Source organism: Fundulus heteroclitus, chromosome 18, assembly GCF_011125445.2.
Source record: "Fundulus heteroclitus isolate FHET01 chromosome 18, MU-UCD_Fhet_4.1, whole genome shotgun sequence".
NCBI lineage: Eukaryota > Metazoa > Chordata > Actinopteri > Cyprinodontiformes > Fundulidae > Fundulus > Fundulus heteroclitus.
In genome coordinates this window covers 36,188,519-36,206,116 of record NC_046378.1, presented here as the reverse complement: position 1 = coordinate 36,206,116, position 17,598 = coordinate 36,188,519, and the positions used below count along the sequence as shown (strand labels likewise).

The following is a 17,598-nucleotide window of genomic DNA, read 5'->3' as shown; positions in this document are numbered from 1 at the left end:
GAGGGAAAATTTATTTATTTTAGAGAAATAATCTGTTTCTTTTACACCCGTCAGTCTATTCTCACCAGAAATATTTGCACTTTATTCCTATAAACAAGCTGCATGTTTTGTATTTTTTTAAATATATTTTCCGCAGTGCGAGTCAGAAAGGAAACTGAAGAAGAGATGCTCCAAAACAACTAAGTGTGCTTCCGTCCTCATGCATTAGCAAACGGCATTAAAAGCTGCATTTGTTCAGGAATTGCTTTATGCTCATTCACTTAAATTCAATGTTATTTATATAGCGCCAATTCATGTTACATGTCATCTCAAGGCACTTTCCAAAGTCAAATTCCATCAGATCCTTTTAACAGGGAGGAGAACCTCCAGCAGAACCAGAACCAGGCTCAGTGTGAACGCTCATCTGCCTCCACCCACTGGGGCTTAGAGAAGACAGAGCAGAGACACAGAAAGCACAGAAGCTCACATTGACCCAGGAGTACTTTCTATGTTAGATGGTAATAGAGGATGATCTGCCTCCCCTGATGATGTCACAGCTAACAGAACGCCAGACCAGGTGTACCTTCTATGACGAGAAAAATTACAGGGAACAAAAAGTTAAAAGCTAAAAATGACGACAAGCAATGCAGATTGGAGAGCAGTAGGAGAACTCAGCAGAGTGAGAGAAATAGACCCTGATGTCCTCCAGCAGCCTAAGCCTATAGCAGCATAACTATAGAGATAGCTCAGAGTAACATGAGCCACTCTAGTTATAAGCTTTGTCAAAAAGGAAAGTTTTAAGATTAGTCTTAAAAGTAGACGGGGTGTCTGCCTCACGGACCAAACCTGGGAGTTGGTTCCACAGGAGAGGAGCCTGATAGCTAAAGGATCTGCCTCCCATTCTACTTTTAGAGACTCTAGGAACCACCAGCAGACCTGCAGTCTGAGAGCGAAGTGCTCTGTTAGGAACATACGGGGTAATCAGAGCTCTGATATATGATGGAGTTTGATTATTAAGGGCTTTATACATGAGAAGGATAATTTTAAATTCTATTCTTGATTTAAAGAGAAGTCGATGAAGGGAAGCTAAAATTGGAGAAATATAATCCCTCTTGTTGATTTTCATTGAAGGCTGATGCAGTGATGGGGGGTGAAAAAGATGCATGTTTGAGTAGTGAGTTCTACCTTTCCTTCTTTTTTTATCTTTACCAACAACCAGAGCTGAGCAGTAACTAGGTTACATAGAGTTTGAATCACATTAGGTGAGCAGATTTGTCTGTTTTCAGTCCAGTTCTTTTTAAATCCCCTAAAACGTACTTTCCATCTTCACAGCAGCAGCAGTCAGGGTGTCAACATGTGACGGCGTGGATGTTTACTCTGATCAACCATCTGCAGGATGGATGACGGTGGTGGAGATTCATCAGACCAGGACGTTGCTCCTCCAGCCTCGGGTTTCTGTTCTGACCGTGACGAGTCCAGCCTGTCGTGCTTTTGACATCTTGAGGAGTTCCCTGCTAATGTTCCCGCTTACATGGGTCACAAAAGTCCAGTTCAAATTCAGATTTTTGGATCCATTAATCCTCTTTTTTTTATGCCCAGGGTGGAAAGACTATAAAATATGCATAAAATGCATGTAGGCGTTTGGAAATTACGGCTAATACTGTCAAAATCATGTAAACTAGCTCATATACATAAACACCACTAATATCTGGCTAATTTTCCATTAGCAAGCTGACCCTCAACCTCACACTCGTTCTGTAGCTTTAAAAAGCTTCTGGTATGATGGAAATAATTGATATTTCTCCACTGGGAGGCGATTTGAATTGGCCTCCATTTCAGGCCTCCATTTACTTCTCGTTGTGGATTTTTAAAAGGAGCTACAGAACTTGGAGGTAGTTCTTCTCCTGTATCGTCCTGTCCATTTTCTGCAAAGCACAGCTACCACTTGCAGCCAAGTATTCCCACAGCACGACGCTACCACCACCATGCTTGACGGCTGGCGCCTCACAACATTCCTCCGGTCCATTTCTCCAGAGAGCCTTTGGATCCTCCCCGTCAGATTGGAGCGGTTCCAGAGATACCCGTCCTTCCTTTGCGAGACCTTGCTTCCAGTTCCTGGCAGGGCAACGGTTCAGAAAGTAGGAACATGGATGCTTTTATCCAAATTAACCTACGGATGAGGATAAAACAATGCAGGTAATACCAAAGTTGACAATAAACTGCTTAGAAGAAAGACTTCTGGTCCGGTTCTGGCGAAGGTGACCATGTAGAAACGGAGGGAAGTAAACGGTAAGAAGAACGGAGATGATGTTCTCCTTTAGGCAGAGGTAGTGCTGCGTTCTGCTAGGGCTGGACGATATAGAAAAAAAAACATATCGATAAAATGGAAATCATATTGATCGATATTGATAATTATCAACAAATTCAAATGCTTAGCGATTTATTTTTAGATAAAGAACTCACAAACACTGAATTGAAACTCAACCCTTTATTCAACCAACTTTTCACCAAAACTGCAAGTTTATAAAAGGGAAAAAATAAACCGTGCTCTCTGAACTCTTTGAAGGGGGCGGAGCTTGGTTCCTGGGTCTGCGTTGTGATTGGTTGGGAGGATGTAATGACTGTAATATTAACCTTCATGGCTATAAGGAAAAAGGAGGGGAAACTGTTATTTTATTGAACTTTTTACTGACACTTTTTTCTGTCATCGATATACGGCTATCGATCGATTTATATATCGTTATTGGTTGAGATAGGGATTGAGTTTGGATGCAGATGTTGTGGCGTACGGTTGGTTTAGAGAGGATTTGGTTGTGTACAACAACAAGACAATGGTCAGAAAAAATGCAGCAAATCCAGTGTTTTTAAATCCAGAAGAGAGATTAGAAACACTAGTAAAAGTTGAAGCATCACATAAATACAAATAAATATGAAAGTTAAACTCTATTTTTAAGGCTAAGATTGCTGTTGAACACTTCATACGTACCATAATGAAAAATTATTCCTTCTGATCCTTTGCATTTTTATTTATTTAATTTTTTTTTTAGTTTAACTTCTTAGTCATACTGAAATTTTATGCACTATGTTTTAAAAGCCAGGTCTGTACTAGGACTCCAACCAATTTAACTTAACTCTGCCAACAACCAGTGGGCTTAAGCCGCTGCTTCCAAGAAGGCGTTCAAGCCAATAATAGTGGGGGAGTATGTATTCAGATTCAGATTTTATTTTATTGCTCCATGGCAAAAATCACTTTCTGTTATACATTTCCCATGAGGAAACGTGAGCAGAAAGGAGATAAAATCTTATTTTGTCTGCCCCTAGTAAAAAAAACTAAATAACTTTGCTAAGCGGCTACAGCCAGAACAAAACAATACTCTAACAAATGTCTATGTTCAAGTAAAACAACAAAAAATTTTAAGGAAAATATCAACAATATTATTAACAATACGTACAATAAATGCACAAGGCAAACATATCTACATATAATATATACTGCACACACACACACACACACACACATATATATATATATATATATATATATATTAGATATATATAAAATAATATATAAATAAATAAATTGACAAAGTTTTGAGATCTTCATGAAGTGAATTCCACAGTTTTACCCCCAATGACTGAAGGACACTTCTGTTTAAGTGTTGTATGTGCAAATTGATGTTTTATATTATATTTTCTCCTCCTAAACTCATTTTCTAAATGGAAAAGTTGTATTTTGCTCTGGTAAATTGCTACATCTTGCTTTAAACACAATTAATAGTGCATATATTTGAGCCAGTCTGAATGGTTTCCAGCCTTTTGTGGGTTTTTGAAAAGTCACAATAAATTCAAACCAGGTACCAAGTTGTTATTGAAATAAATTTAAGCTGTTTGTTGTCTAACCATTACGGAAATTTCTGACCCATGTTGTGTTTCCTGCTCTGACTGTACACTTGAACAGTAGCCTGACCGTTGACCCCATGCACCAACGAGAACTGTATGTTCATATGGCTTATTATTATTATTATTATTATTGTTTTTGCTTTGCTTTTAATGCATACATATTATCTTTAAAGGCTGTCCACCGAGACTTGGCGATTCTGCACAGAGGGACACCTGCAGGGTTTGATGCATTGGTTTGATGCTGGCCCTGTACCGTCAGATCTAGTTCTAAAACGCCTGTAATTCCTCAAATTACTGCATTTTTGTTTTGTTTTTTGCAGTTTTGATCAAATAAATTTTTCATCAATGCAGTGAAGGTCATCACAGTTCAGCTTCTATGGTTTTTCCCTTTCTGAGTAACAGTCTTGCAGCAGGAAGTGTTTTTTTTTTTTATCGCTAACCGCCGCTGAGCCGAATTTACTACTTCCCGGACATTCTTCGTCTTAAATATGTTTATTTGATATTTGCATCTTGGCCACAGTCACCTTCTTTCTTTATATGTGGGTCTGTTTGTGGTGGAAAGAGAAAAAAGGGGGCGTGGTGCGTTTCCAGAATATGACGGCGCTGCGCGAGTGGGCGGGGCTTTCTCGGCGCCGGCAGCCAATAGGAGGCCAGGGCGTCACTGCCGGAGCCCAGCTGATCGGCGGGGGTAAGCGGGGTGGCAGAACCAGGAGCTCTCACTTGTTGCTGAGCAGGAGCCGAGAGCGTCAGTCCGCCGCGGAGCTCCGACCTCATCCCCGTTCAGAGCCAGGAACCGAACCGGGAGCCGGTCCGCCGCCTGCGACCCACCGCCGCCCAAACAGGTGAGGCGCTTTCCACCGGGGAACGTGTCGAGGCGTGGCGCGCCCTCACCGCGGAGGGATTTTATGCTCGTTTTTAAAGCTATTTATAGAAAACTGCGCCTTTAACGGCGAAAACCGGCAGAGCTGAGGGACTGTTTGCGCGTTTCTTCGCTGTAGCCGGTGAGGAGACTCGGAGCTGGGCGCTGGGTCTCAGCTGGAGTTACTCTGGTCTACGGAGCTGCAGCTGGGTGTTGATGTGAGGATGAGGATGAGAGGAAGGTGTTCGGTCCCGGTTCCAGATGATGCTCCTGGAGATCTGTTGATCAGAAGTGGTTTAAAGTCCCAGTTACTGTCTGGAGACAATAAAGCCCGAGGAGGGAGGACCTCCAGTGGTGCCTCCAGAAATATTTCATGGGGGCCACTTAAACTCCTGGGGTGGCACTGAAACTAAAAGCCATATTTTCAGGATTTTATTCTATTGTAGTAAAGCTGCATGTAGGAAACTATCATAAAGACTAAAATGCCTACTAATATCTCTTTTGGTTTATTGTTTGATTTTTAATGTTACTAATGATCTAATGTGCGTAGACCAATAACAGTACAGTTAACATTTTGAGTTGAACAGCAATTCCTTTTCATTGTGTAATGATATTAGGAATAAGGTGTACATTTATTAATTTATTGAAAAACTAAACAATTAGTAGGGGAAAGTAGATACCGGCAGATACAAATAAAAGTGCGATAGAAGGTCAAGAAGAGCGGCTGGCTGTGCATAATGGGATGAAATGCTAAACTGATGCTACTGCAATTTACACTGGTGAGTGGGGGGGGGGGGGGGGTGGCACTGGATGCATTGAGAGGAAACACGCTGAACCTAAAACGAGTATAAAGTCCACATTAAGAACAGAAGTTGAATTGTAATGTTGCAGAACCATTTATTTAAGAGATATAAAACAGTTGTAGACACAAAACCATTTCTACAAAGTTTGGTGAACTTGTACCATATGACAGATTATCAGTGTTTGTTAGGGGTTAGAAATGTACCCATAAGAGCTGAGTCTGCTGAATAAATGTTTTTACATAATATTAAACCATTTTGAAGCAGCATTTAAAGCAAAACCTGCCTGTGTTTTGATGTTCTAGCCTAATCAGTCAGAAATTATCTCTGTCCCACAGCAGAGATTGGTTGAAAGGCTCCATCTCATAATGCACCGTCAGCATTGCCTCAGTGCACTGTGTGCATGAATTCATGACCCCCCCCTTCCCCCTTTTTTTTTTCTTCTTTTTTTTGTTATTGCTCTGAAGCATGTTAAATAGCTTCTCTCACAGCTGACTGCGCCTATGACAGCAAAAACAAAGCGCCCTGCATCCCTGTTGGCTGAATGTGGAGCAGCGGGGCTCCGCCGTGCCTCAGTGGGAGTGTTTTGAGTGGGATTTGTCACCTGGGAACACAGTGGGAGACGCTACTTCTGCTGTTTTTGTTTTTTTGACTGTAGGAAGGATTTTCCACAGCAAAGGTGCAAAGAACCAAGCTGATCTGAACTGTCACAGATGTGAAAACCTTTAAACCTTTACCTGAAACATAATTATTGAAGTCTGTAGTCCAACTTTTCCTCACTTTCCTTTTATTAGGCCACTGTAGTGTATGTAAGTTTCACCATTTGGGGGCACTTCTAGTTGTCCTTTTTGTTGAAATGTGCTCAACATTTAAAGTTGCCTTGCTCTGATAAGAGAAGAAAAGTCCGCCAGACATATCTTGGTGATAATTTAGCTTCTCCAGAGCACAGCTCAGACTCGCTCTGCAGCTACGGACCAACCAGACGGGCAAGACTCCGGTATCCTGCAGCATCGGCTTCCTCTGGGGTTTCCCCCCCCTCCCTCTGCCATATCTGCGGTAACATCGCTGGCACTTCGTCTCTTCTTCCTGTGTTTGTGCCCGACGTGTCACATGTTGTGGCTGGAAACAAGGTGCATAACTTCCTGCGTCCCAGAAAGTTTTTTTTTTTTTTTTTTTTTTTTTCCATGAAAAGGCCACCGAAGCTGCAGATGACGGTACCCATCCAGCCTGACATCTTGTGTACATGTTTCCATTGTTTCCACTGCGGGCCTCCGGTAAATGCCTGAACCGGAGTGGCCTGAACCGTGAAGGGGAAACGAGAGTGCAAACCCTGCAGGAGGAAATATTATCCTTGTGAAACTGTCAGAGGTCTTTGAAACCAAAGACTTTTTGAGGCATGGCATTAATGTGAGGACTCAGTGTTTCCTGTATTGACCTTCATGCAGCGTCTGGGCTGAATCCTGACTGACGCTGACCTGTTCTTCTTGTTTTTGATCAGTTTCATGGCTTCTATTTGGGAACACGCCACAGGATCTCAGCAGGGTTCAGATCCGAAGACGTTTCCTGAACACATGTCCAGAACCTCAGCTCAGATCTTTGAGTTTTTTTGTTTTAACCAAAATAGCCTGGAGACCCATTATGTTTAATGGGGGCAAAGCTGCTATTGGAGCACTGTTTGATCTTGCTCTTTATTCAGGGGGTCCTGAGCAAAAATTGGAAGCCCTAGGATCCCTTGGATGAACATCATGGTTTGGATCAGGCTACATTTGGAGCCACGCGGGTCTCGTCTTTTCTTCCAGCAGAACTCCAGTCTTGAGTGTTTCTCCTGGAAAAGATGTGGCCTCTTCTCTGGTCGGTGTCCATGAATCTAAACCTGCAGACCGGCTCCCACCCAGTTGCTTGCTGTGTGCGTGAGGCGCTCCGTGCATCCAGAGGCGCCTTCTCTGCTACCTGAGGCCGCTTTGGTGCAGAAGTGATGACAGCTGCATGCTTTTCTTTGGAAGTAACACTGCCAACACTCCTCTTTTACAGCAATCAGTAAATTAGTTGGGTGGAACAGGTTAAAAAGGCATCGCTCTGCACAATAACCTGAAAACAATGTGAATTGTCATGACAGAGGCAGGCCGGGTTGATGCCTGCAGGAGATCTGACATTCACACTGCAAAAACTGATCTTAAAAATAAGTAAAATGTTCTTAAAGTTAGTGTATTTATCCTTGATTTGAGCAGGTAAATAAGATTATCTGCCAATGGAACGAGTATTTTGACCCCTTAAAATAAGATAATTAGACATCCTGCACTTGAAATAAGATGATTGAGATGAATTGTTCCTATTTTAAGTGCAAAATTCTTATTCCATTGGCAAATCATCTTTATTTACCTGCTCAAATCAAGAACAAATACACAAATATACATTTTACTTATTACTAGTTCCGTTTTTGCAGTGCAAGGCTCTACAGAGCCTCTAATTCTACATTTCTGAGAAGGGGAAAGTTGTAATTTGATCGTTTTCCTGCAGGTAAAAAGGATACGCTGCTGATTTTCACCTTTTTTCTTTTAAAAGCAGTCGTTTGTAGAAGCGGAGCCATTGTTTTGTGTCTGATCTGTCGCTTTAATTCTGCTGCCTGCCTGGTTCTGACTCGCCCGTCGTTGCAGAAGAAGGCCCAATATCACAGCGGGCCGTGCTGACTAAGACGCAGAGCGCCCACGCAGGCCGCGGTCTCACCAGACGGAGGTGTGAGTGTATTCGTGTTAAACCTCTGATGCTGGCGGGGCCGGGCCCTCCCCTCGCTGCTCTCAGGATGACTGGCATCTCTGTTGACATGAAAGCTCACAACACACACCGAATGCATCGAAAACACTCCTACACACCCACATTTTCGCACTCGGTGGCATTTAGTTTGATGCTGGCAGAGGTCTGGCACTTCACAGGAAGCGTTTGTCTGGGACTACGGCGCTGCAAGTCATTGGGAGAGGGGCCTTCTGAGGTGATGGGTTTCTGCCCGTGTGTTTCTAGTCGCTGCTCTGAGCGGTCTCGGTCAATATGGGCTGAGTTGAAACTCTAAACACTCTCAGGTGAGGGGTTTCGCTTTGAATCGGTTGAAAGGTTGACGCGGGGCCGCGTTTTCATGGTGCCAGCGTGTGAAACGGTTTAAAAAGAGAATAATGCATATTGCAACTCCTGATGTTTCACTTTTAAAGGCCATTCATATGTTTAATCTGAGTAAAAGAATAATAAAAAGTTAATGGTGTGAATCGACTAATAGCTCAAGTTATTCGTACATTTCAATTCACGATAAGGGAACATTGAATAGGGCTGCAGCTTTTTTTTTTGTTTTTATCTTGGTTGAACTTACCAAATATGCAAATGTCAGAAAAACCCCACTAAGAAATGTCACAATGTTTTATCTAAAAAAAAAAAAAAAGCTTTCCTGTAAGAATGGATGGGAATCCAAGGCTGTCCAAGTGCTTACTTTCTGGGAGGCCTTCAGATTTCTGCAATGTTTACATCAAACTCTATTTTGTATGGGTTGGTTCTCACCTGTCGTGTGTTTTTAGTTGGGAGTGCGTGAAAACGTGTGGCAATGCAGTGACAGTGCATTTCTACAGAAGTCATGCAACCCAACAGCCTCTTAATTCTTAGAAAACATGACTTCTGTGGTTGCTACAGTAAAAGGTCATTAACATAAATAATTATAAGTACCTTGAAGCATTACATCTGCCTTTAACGAGCCAGCATATTCACATCCTGTTCTTTCACTTCCTGTTGCAATTTTCTTTACTACTTTTGCAACTTTGGAAAAACTTGTAGAGATATATATATATATATATATATATATATATATATATATATATATATATATATATATATATATATATATATATATATATATATATATATATATATATATATATATATATATATATATATATATATATAAATAAATAAAGAGACTAAGACAAAAATTGGATGTAATAAGATTCTTTTAGTGATGCAGTCATGTGGGGAGTGAGAAAACTTCACCTTCCTCTGAGCTCAGCCGTTCTTTACTCTAAAACACAGTTCAGACTCTAAAATGAGTTGTGAAAAGCTAGAGTTTACATGACTGACTTGACATTTTGATCCATTTTTATCTTTATGGTGTTTACGCAGTAACACCCACCCATTCACGACCATTTATCTTTAACTTGTCATATCCCTCAGAGGAAAAAAAAAACACTATTATCACACAGAAATGTAGCTATATGTTAGACCTTCTGTCTGTTGTGGTTAACGCATGCATGCATTGTGATGGTGGTGCTTTACACCCACCACTGACTCAGCATTTTATGCCTCAGACAGCTTTACTTTGTGTAAACCCGACCTACATTTTGTATAATTCTGGAAGTGTGTGTGTGTGTGTGTGTGTGCATACTTGTTTATGGGGATATTTAGGACGTCTCATATTTACCAACCTTCTGAAGTCCGATGAGCCTTGTGGGGACCGAAGTCCTGCAGACACCCTTTCTTTTAGAATTAGGGGTGGTTTAAGGTTGTGCAGAAAATGCTGTCAGTAAATTAAGTTAATTTAAAAAAAAAGTCCTAATATGAGTCTAAATTCAAATTAGTTTGACTTGTGGTTAGTTGGTACTCTTTAAAAAAAAAACCTGCTCACTCCAACTGTTGCTGTAGAGCGATTAGAGCAGGAATGTGTGTGTGTATATATGAGTCTGCCTCTATGCACCTGTTGCAGAAATAATCAGCTTTATTGCTGCAACAGTGTCACCTGAAACAAACAGAATCTCTTTAGTCCTTGTTTGGCTTTTGTTTTGAAAAAGAAAAAACAAGTTTTATATTCACACATATATCAGTTCCTTTTGTGGATTTATATTTTATTAGAACAAGCGGTTTTTAAATATGTGTGAAAATAGTTTTTGTACAATGTTTTTTTCTTCTTAATCCCCGTTTGACTCTTTATCTGTGTCATGTCCTCAGGAAGTCAGGTCTGATGTCGGCACCAGTCTCTTATCCATGGCCGAGCAGAGGCGTCTATGTCGTCTGTGGACTCCTCCTCCTGGTCTCTTCTCCGCTCCTCTCCGCAGGTATTTTCTTCACAGCTGGTGTTTCTCTTTTCTTCAATCCTTTATCTGTATTCTTTTGCTCAACTGTGTCAATGTTGAAGCAAATTAAAAGCTTGAAATGTGCCTTGTGTATAATGTTTAAATATGAGCTTTAACCTCTTCTGTTGCACTGCAAAAACAGAACTAAAAGTAAGTGAAATTTTCTTGAAATCATGGTAATTTTCCTTGATTAGAGCAGGTAAATAAGACTATTTGCCAATGGAATAAGATTTTTGCACTTAAAATGGGAACAATTCATCTCCATCGTCTTATTTCAAGTGCAGGATGTCTAATTATGTTATTTTAGAGATGAATTGCTCCTGTTTTAAGTACAAAAATCTCATTCTATTGGCAAATAGTCTTATCTACCTGCTCAAATCAAGGAAAAATACACTCATTTCAAGAAATTTTTACTTATTTTTGTTCCCTTTTTTGCAGTGTGCTCACCGCTGTACAAATAAAGGTCTACAGTCAGTTCATTATTTTTAAAATAAAAAATAATTTGGAGAAAAATAAGATATTGACACATTGGTCAATAGTTGACTGGTTGTGGAGCACTGAACTTTAGATGGAGTTTCTTTTGATCGTGGTTTGGTGTTTTGTAGGTTTAAAACTTGCCGTCTAGTTTCTGGCTTACCGCAGGCTTCTTTTGAACAGGTCATAGTTTATTTTCTTACTACATTATTTTTAAATTAACAATTATTAAGCCTCTCATAACAGTTTTTTGGGGGTTCAGAAGCATGCAGACATGGCGGAAACAGACATTCTGGAAACATTTGGGGTAAAAGATGTTGAAACTTGCAACGTGGTCCTGACTTCTCTGTCAGAGCTTCCTGGCCTTAGGGAAATTTACATGTTTAGGCAGCAGCTAAAATTCCTGACCTTTTAGACCCCATTGGCCTTTTTACTTACATGTGTCAGCTTTTGTTTGTAGTAACATCTTGAAATCGGAAAAATTTATTCTTGTCCATCACCTTCCGACCCTGATCCTAAGTTGATGTAATTGGCACAAAACATCCAGAACATCACTTACACAAACAACAGGAAATTGATACTCTGAGCTTTTATTCTTAATGATAAATGTTTTGATGTTTATGTAAGGATTAAGAACCTATTGGAGGTTGTTTAGCAGCAGAAAAAGAGAAGAAATGACTGTTCACACAAGGCTAATTTATCTGATTCTGTCAGTAGCAGATGCTGTGCAAAATATATTGAATGCAATTATTAGGTTATGTAAAGTCGTATAGCAAGGCTAGCCTAAACTTTATTTTAATTAACAGGAAACAGATAAAAATAATCGCTTCTAGATTGTTTTTTGAATAAAACAAAAATATATATATATTAAAAGTTAAGGAGGATAATGTAAAATGTTGTAGATAAAGTTTTAAAAACCTGCTCATATGTCTTTCTGTTCTTGATCTCTGCAGGCAGACTGAACTGTTCTCACCCTCTGGTCCCAGAACATGGAGGTTTCCGCTGCGACCCATCTCCGTGCCGCGGTTTTCCTCATAGGAGCTCTATCCGGATCTTCTGCCAGAACGGATACCACTTGGGCAACCAGAGGTCCATTTCCAAGTGTCAACGGGGGAAGTGGACCCAAATACCCTCCTGCGTCCCCTTGAAAGGTATAAATTTATAGCAAACTGAATATAGCAAATGCAGAAAGTAATCATGTCATGCCACAAATGTTTTTTTATCAGGCCCTGTTGGCTTTTATATGTAGTTTAGTTTTGCATGATATAGCTTTTTTTTTTGAAGGGGGTTACATTTTCATTAATATTACTAGTTCATGATTGCATTTGTTAGTTGTTAAAAATGTGATTAATGCATTATTAATTCTGTAACAATACTCCTAAAATGCACAAGCTGAAAGAACCCATGTAGTTAATTATTAAACTCAGATTGTCCAAAAACTCAGCCTTGGGGTACCCCGATAGGTAGATTTGAGGTTCTTGGTAGTCCATCTGTTAAATGTAAAAATGCCTGTGAAGAATAACATTAACTTTGCTGAAGATGGGGATCTCACAGTAATTGGAGGTGTTTTTAGAGAGTGAAACCAAAGACAAGCTGCAGCTTCCACTAAAAACCTCCAGACATGAAGTGATCTCCACCGTTTTTCTAAGCGTGAAGGTCAGAGATTATGAAAGAAACAAATCTGATACTTTTGGTCTTTGTTTACTAAAATTAATGCGAACAGGAACTAGGGAAAACAGCTAGGCTTATTATTATTATAAACAATTTCAAAAGAGGAAGAAAATAGGGTTATGCCAACAAATGCTTTTACTTCAATAAATAAAGTCTGTATTTACTGTAAATAGTGCCCTTTGTCAGAAGAGGAAGCGTCACAAATCTCATATTCAGCACATATTTAATAGGAAATCTGCACAGTGCTGTGGTGCAGCCTGGATGTGTGCCGGAGTCTTTGCACAGTGTCTGAGGCTCTTCAGCAGTGGTGACAGATGTTACTGGGCAGCTCTAAACATCTAAACATTACCTCACGTTTCCCAGTAACGCTGACCCAACACAGCATTTCTCACTTGGTACCTCAGTTTATGATCTACTGACGCATGGGTGTTTTTTTTTTTTTTTTTTTTTTTTCTGACATGAATAGCTCAAACAAGGCTTAGTCATTTTATGATGCCTCATTGTTATTTCCAGCACTTAAATTTGGTTCACTGAACTTTTTTTAGGCTTGTTAAAATTAACTCCCTTACATGCTTTCACTGTCCTGCAAATGTACAATTTTTTTTTAGCCTGTAAAATCAAGAAGTACTGTATTTTATCATCATCCCACTAGTTTAGCCTAAAACCTACATGGTGTTAAAAGCAAGATCTGCTTCTTTCAGCACCACACTGCAACTTATCTTTTGACCTATTTACCAGATCCGTTTCAGACTCTTCTGCAGAGGAACTAGAAGCTTCACCCTCCTCAAACTAGTTCCAACTTCCTCTGTCGCCATTCAGTCAAATGCACTGCAACAGGAAGTCTGAGCACATAAAGAGGAAGCGGGCAAAGCCACCATAAAATAACCAAGATATATTTCCTTTTGTGTTGACGCTGTCAGACTCATGGAAACCTGCAAAGCGCGAGTCTCTATTTTAAAAACTAGATTTTGTAGCTATTAAAATATCTCCGTTTAAGACCCCAAGCACCGTTCTGTTCCCATAGATGCATTTAATTTTAATCCATGACAATTTTTATTTTATTTTTTACAGCGACATAATCAAGCCCTCCAGTTTTATTACTAAGGGGCCCAAGCACTCAGCCTTGTTGCATCTCTCTAAGAAGATTATGTAATTTCTGCTTTTTTTTCAAGTGGTATTGCTTACGGGAAAAAAACAATATAAAGCAAGACTCTCACTCAGCAATTGCATTTAGGAAGTACATTAATCCTTTAAAAACCTAGCCTCGGCTTTTTATATAATTTGCTTTAGGTTTAGATGTTTTTGCTAAATTTGTGTCATTTCTTAATGGAAGAAAATACATTTATTTCTGTTCAGACATTCAGATAATTTGTAGAATCAACCCATTTGGAGACTGTCCACTGATGCTTATGTATTCAAACACACTGAGCTGACTGTGATCTTTTCACCTTTTTTTTTAATTTTTTTATTTTCTAAACCAAAATATTGAACCTTTCAGGCGGAACTTTTGAAGAGTTAATGTGAATGTTCGCCATATTTCTTCAACGTTTTGTGTCTCTGCCCACAGACGGTCCGAACATGAAGCCCGACAGCGGCGTGAGCGACATGCCCAGCATGGCCACCACCGCAGTGGGCGTGTCCATCTTCTTGCTCACCACCACCGCCTGCCTGATTGTCAAGTCCCGCCTCTTCCCCTGTCGATCACACGGGTAAGAAGAAGCTCTGAAAAAATGTTTTTTGTCATTGTATCAGTGGTTCCTACACTTCTCAGCTTCTGCGCAGTAAAATTTAACTCGTAAAGCTCGCCGTGGTATCGGTGACCCCCACTGGCCATGTTGTTTTGGGAGCGCTGATTAACTGGGTACTTGTCTGCAAGTTTTCTTAGAGATTGCTGTAAAGTTGATGATGCATCAGCTGGATTACCTTTTAATAACGTTTTTACCAGTTGGCATTTTATGATCAGCTGAGCTTGACTGGATTTATTACACATGTGGATCTGGCTTTCTTGTCTATTTTTACTTGTCATCTAAAGCGCCTTGAGATTAGGGCTGAACGATTTTGGAAAATAATCTAATTGCGATTTTCTTTCTTAATATTGCGATTAAATCGTTTTTTTTCCCCCCAGTTTAATTTATCATGTCTTTTTAAACATATACAAACAACAAATCATTTTGTTTCCTCGCTGTGCAGATTAGGTGCTAAAAGACCCACAGCATCAGAAATTATTGCGTTCTGCCTACAATATATTTCAACCAAAATTGCAATTTTGACTTTTCTGTGCGTTAACCACAAGCAACAAAAATGACTTCTAAATAAAGACGTTTGTAAACAAGGACTATTTAAAACAAGAACTTTTAATGTTTCTATTAATCAGAATATTATTCAAGAGAACAGCTTTTAATTGATTTGGACATCAATCCTTGTTGAACATAAAGTCCAACCAACAAGCAAGTCTATGTATTAAACTGATTGACATGTACTTAATGCTATGTATGATTATCTAAACTCTAAAACAAGTAATAAAATTAGATTATCTCACTGCTGCAACTGTCTTCCCTTCCATGTGGAGGCAAACCCACTTTAAACATTTTACCAACACCTAATGGACGTGTCTAATTCCCTAATTGTTACATAGCCAAAAATCGCAGACCTCTGCGATTTGGAAATTGCGTTTTTTTTTTAAATCGCGATTATATTGAAAATGCGATTAATTGTTCAGCCCTACTTGAGATGAGATTTAATTTATTGATGCTGTATAGATTTATAATTTTCTTTTTATTTAGACTCTGGTCAGACATTGAGATTCAGTCCTCAAATCTGTTTGTTTGGTTTTTTTGCATTGCTATTTCCTGTCGAAATCAAAGTTCTGTGTTAATTCAGAGCTTTGAATTGTTTATTTGTACTCCTGGAGTGCCTATTTAGCCTTAATAAAGCCCTTCTCTGTCTCCCAGCAGCCGCCGCTCCTCGGACCAGCTGGACCTGATGGATGGACTTCCTGTCTCTCTTCCCTCCTACGAAGAGGCCGTGTACGGCAGCTGGGGCCAGCGCATTCCTCCCTGCTCCGCTCCTGGACCGACGCAGCTCCTCCTGGCTCAGGAGGACCCCGGCTACTGCCCGTCGCCCCTGAGCAACCAGCCGGACAGCAGCCAGCAGCCCCTGCTGTCCATCCAGAGCCCCGAGAACGCGCCGCCGCCGTACGAAGAGGTCCAGTCCTCGCATCCCAGAGGCTGGGTGAGCGACGGGAACATCCGGCACCTCTCAGAAGATAAAGACACTTGATTGTTGAGGTGTGGGGTTTGTGAGGAACTCCTGTGGAGACGTGATTGTGACAGCTGATAATCTTCAGAAGATGACTGAGGAACGGCAGACACTGACAGCTGGCTCCTGTACTGCCTGCACTTTTCCTGGCTGGCTGCAGCTCTGCAGCATCAGGACCGATCTGATATTTTTTAGCCGACGCTGACGAGATCTGATTGGCCAGCACTCAACGACCCGGCTGAGGAGGACTGAAGTGCTTTTTTTTTTTTTTTTTTTTTTATATAAATGAAATGTTGATTGTATTGTGCTTGTTATGAATGTATGTGACCTGGGGTGGATTTAATCAGTTGCCTCCTGGTAACAAATCACCAGCCGGTTTCTAAGCTGTTAAACGTTTAATTTATGTAAATGTTTTTTTTTGTTTTTTTTTTTTTTGTTTTTTTGAGGTCTTGCCGTGTTTTCAGTGCTGTTCTGGAGACGTTGTCTATCCCCTCCCGTCAGTGACGGGGCTCACCGAGGCTTCGTTCGTGAAGTCGTGCTCTGTGCGGTTACAAAAAAAAAAACATGCCTGTTGCCATGGCGATTGACTCTACACCACTCGCAGACTCTTGCACATCGTCTTCAGGATCAGTCAGACTGTGGTGCACAGATTTATCGTAATAATTTAATTATTTGTACAGACGATTTGTATAGCGATCGCAGAACAATCAAATGGGTTTCTGTTGTGTGTGTAATCAGTAGGTGTATATTTTTATAAAATGACAATTTAATCTACTGTATAAAGATGGATTTTAATTTAAATCAGATGAGACTAATGGATGTTTTATGATTTTTGTTTCTTAACCTGCAAAAGAGAGAGAGAGAGAGAGAGAGAGAAACCGTAAACCTGATCGTCCATGTCCTCACCTCAAACGCAGGGCTACTTCTCATGTTTTATTCCTGCAGAGATGCCTTCAGACCTTGAATGTATTTGACGTTTCATTTTGTGTAGCTGTTATAATGATTGTAATACTTGCAAATTTATTATTTGTACATTGTATTATTATTGCACAGAATTCTATTATAAATAAATGTTTGAAGTGTTTATCTGTTTGACATCTCTGGTCTGATTTGTGGCCTAACGAGTTTCGGCTGTGGTCGTTAGCGCTTCACATCCGATCTGCTGGTTTCAGCAGGTGGACGGCGGCGGCTGTTCCTCTTTACTTCATCACCAGGGATGAAGTAAAAAAGGAAAAAAATTATACGTAATGGAGGAAAGAGTTGGAGTTTTGAGGGAGTATTTTTCTGACGTAATGGATTTGTCGTCTCCTCTTGCTGCAGGTCAGTTGACGCAGTCCACCAACGTGAATTGCTTTGTGCTGATGGTGAAAGAAGGGATTTGGAAAATATTCTCTAAATGCAAATGATTAGTGCAGTTATGAGGGCATTTCTCAGTTCTCTTTAAGAGTTTTAGTGGTTTTCTTACTACCGGAAATGTGAATATTTCACAGAGACTGACCACATCCCCAACTGACAGCGGTGAGAGGGATCGATCTCTAATGGCGAGTCAAGCTAACGG

The 17,598-nt window shown here is 40.3% G+C and overlaps 1 protein-coding gene across 3 annotated transcripts; it reads left to right on the top strand.

Moving 5' to 3' along the window:
• The first annotated feature begins 4,458 nt into the window (after window positions 1–4,458).
• Window positions 4,459–16,451, top strand: zgc:152863 (CCP domain-containing protein). 3 transcript variants are annotated; one of them, XM_021319402.2, is made up of 5 exons: window positions 4,459–4,721; window positions 10,513–10,619; window positions 12,065–12,262; window positions 14,350–14,491; window positions 15,737–16,451. In XM_021319402.2, exons 1-5 carry the CDS (start codon window positions 4,474–4,476, stop codon window positions 16,059–16,061), a joined length of 1,020 nt encoding a protein of 339 aa, XP_021175077.2. In that variant the 5' UTR covers window positions 4,459–4,473; the 3' UTR covers window positions 16,062–16,451. The 3 variants fall into 3 exon arrangements, with proteins under 3 accessions (XP_021175077.2, XP_012723717.2, XP_036005984.1); XM_012868263.3 differs by having other exon boundaries at window positions 15,734–16,451; XM_036150091.1 differs by having other exon boundaries at window positions 4,611–4,714; window positions 10,507–10,619; window positions 15,734–16,451.
• The last annotated feature ends 1,147 nt before the right edge of the window (window positions 16,452–17,598 follow it).

Excerpts from the sequence above, each read along its gene's own strand:
- zgc:152863 (XM_012868263.3), top strand. The coding sequence starts at position 4,474 with ATGACGGCGCTGCGCGAGTGGGCGGGGCTTTCTCGGCGCCGGCAGCCA. Across the intron at positions 12,263-14,349 it reads CTCCTGCGTCCCCTTGAAAG|ACGGTCCGAACATGAAGCCC; the intron begins GTATAAATTTAT and ends CTCTGCCCACAG. Across the intron at positions 14,492-15,733 it reads TTCCCCTGTCGATCACACGG|CAGCCGCCGCTCCTCGGACC; the intron begins GTAAGAAGAAGC and ends TCTGTCTCCCAG.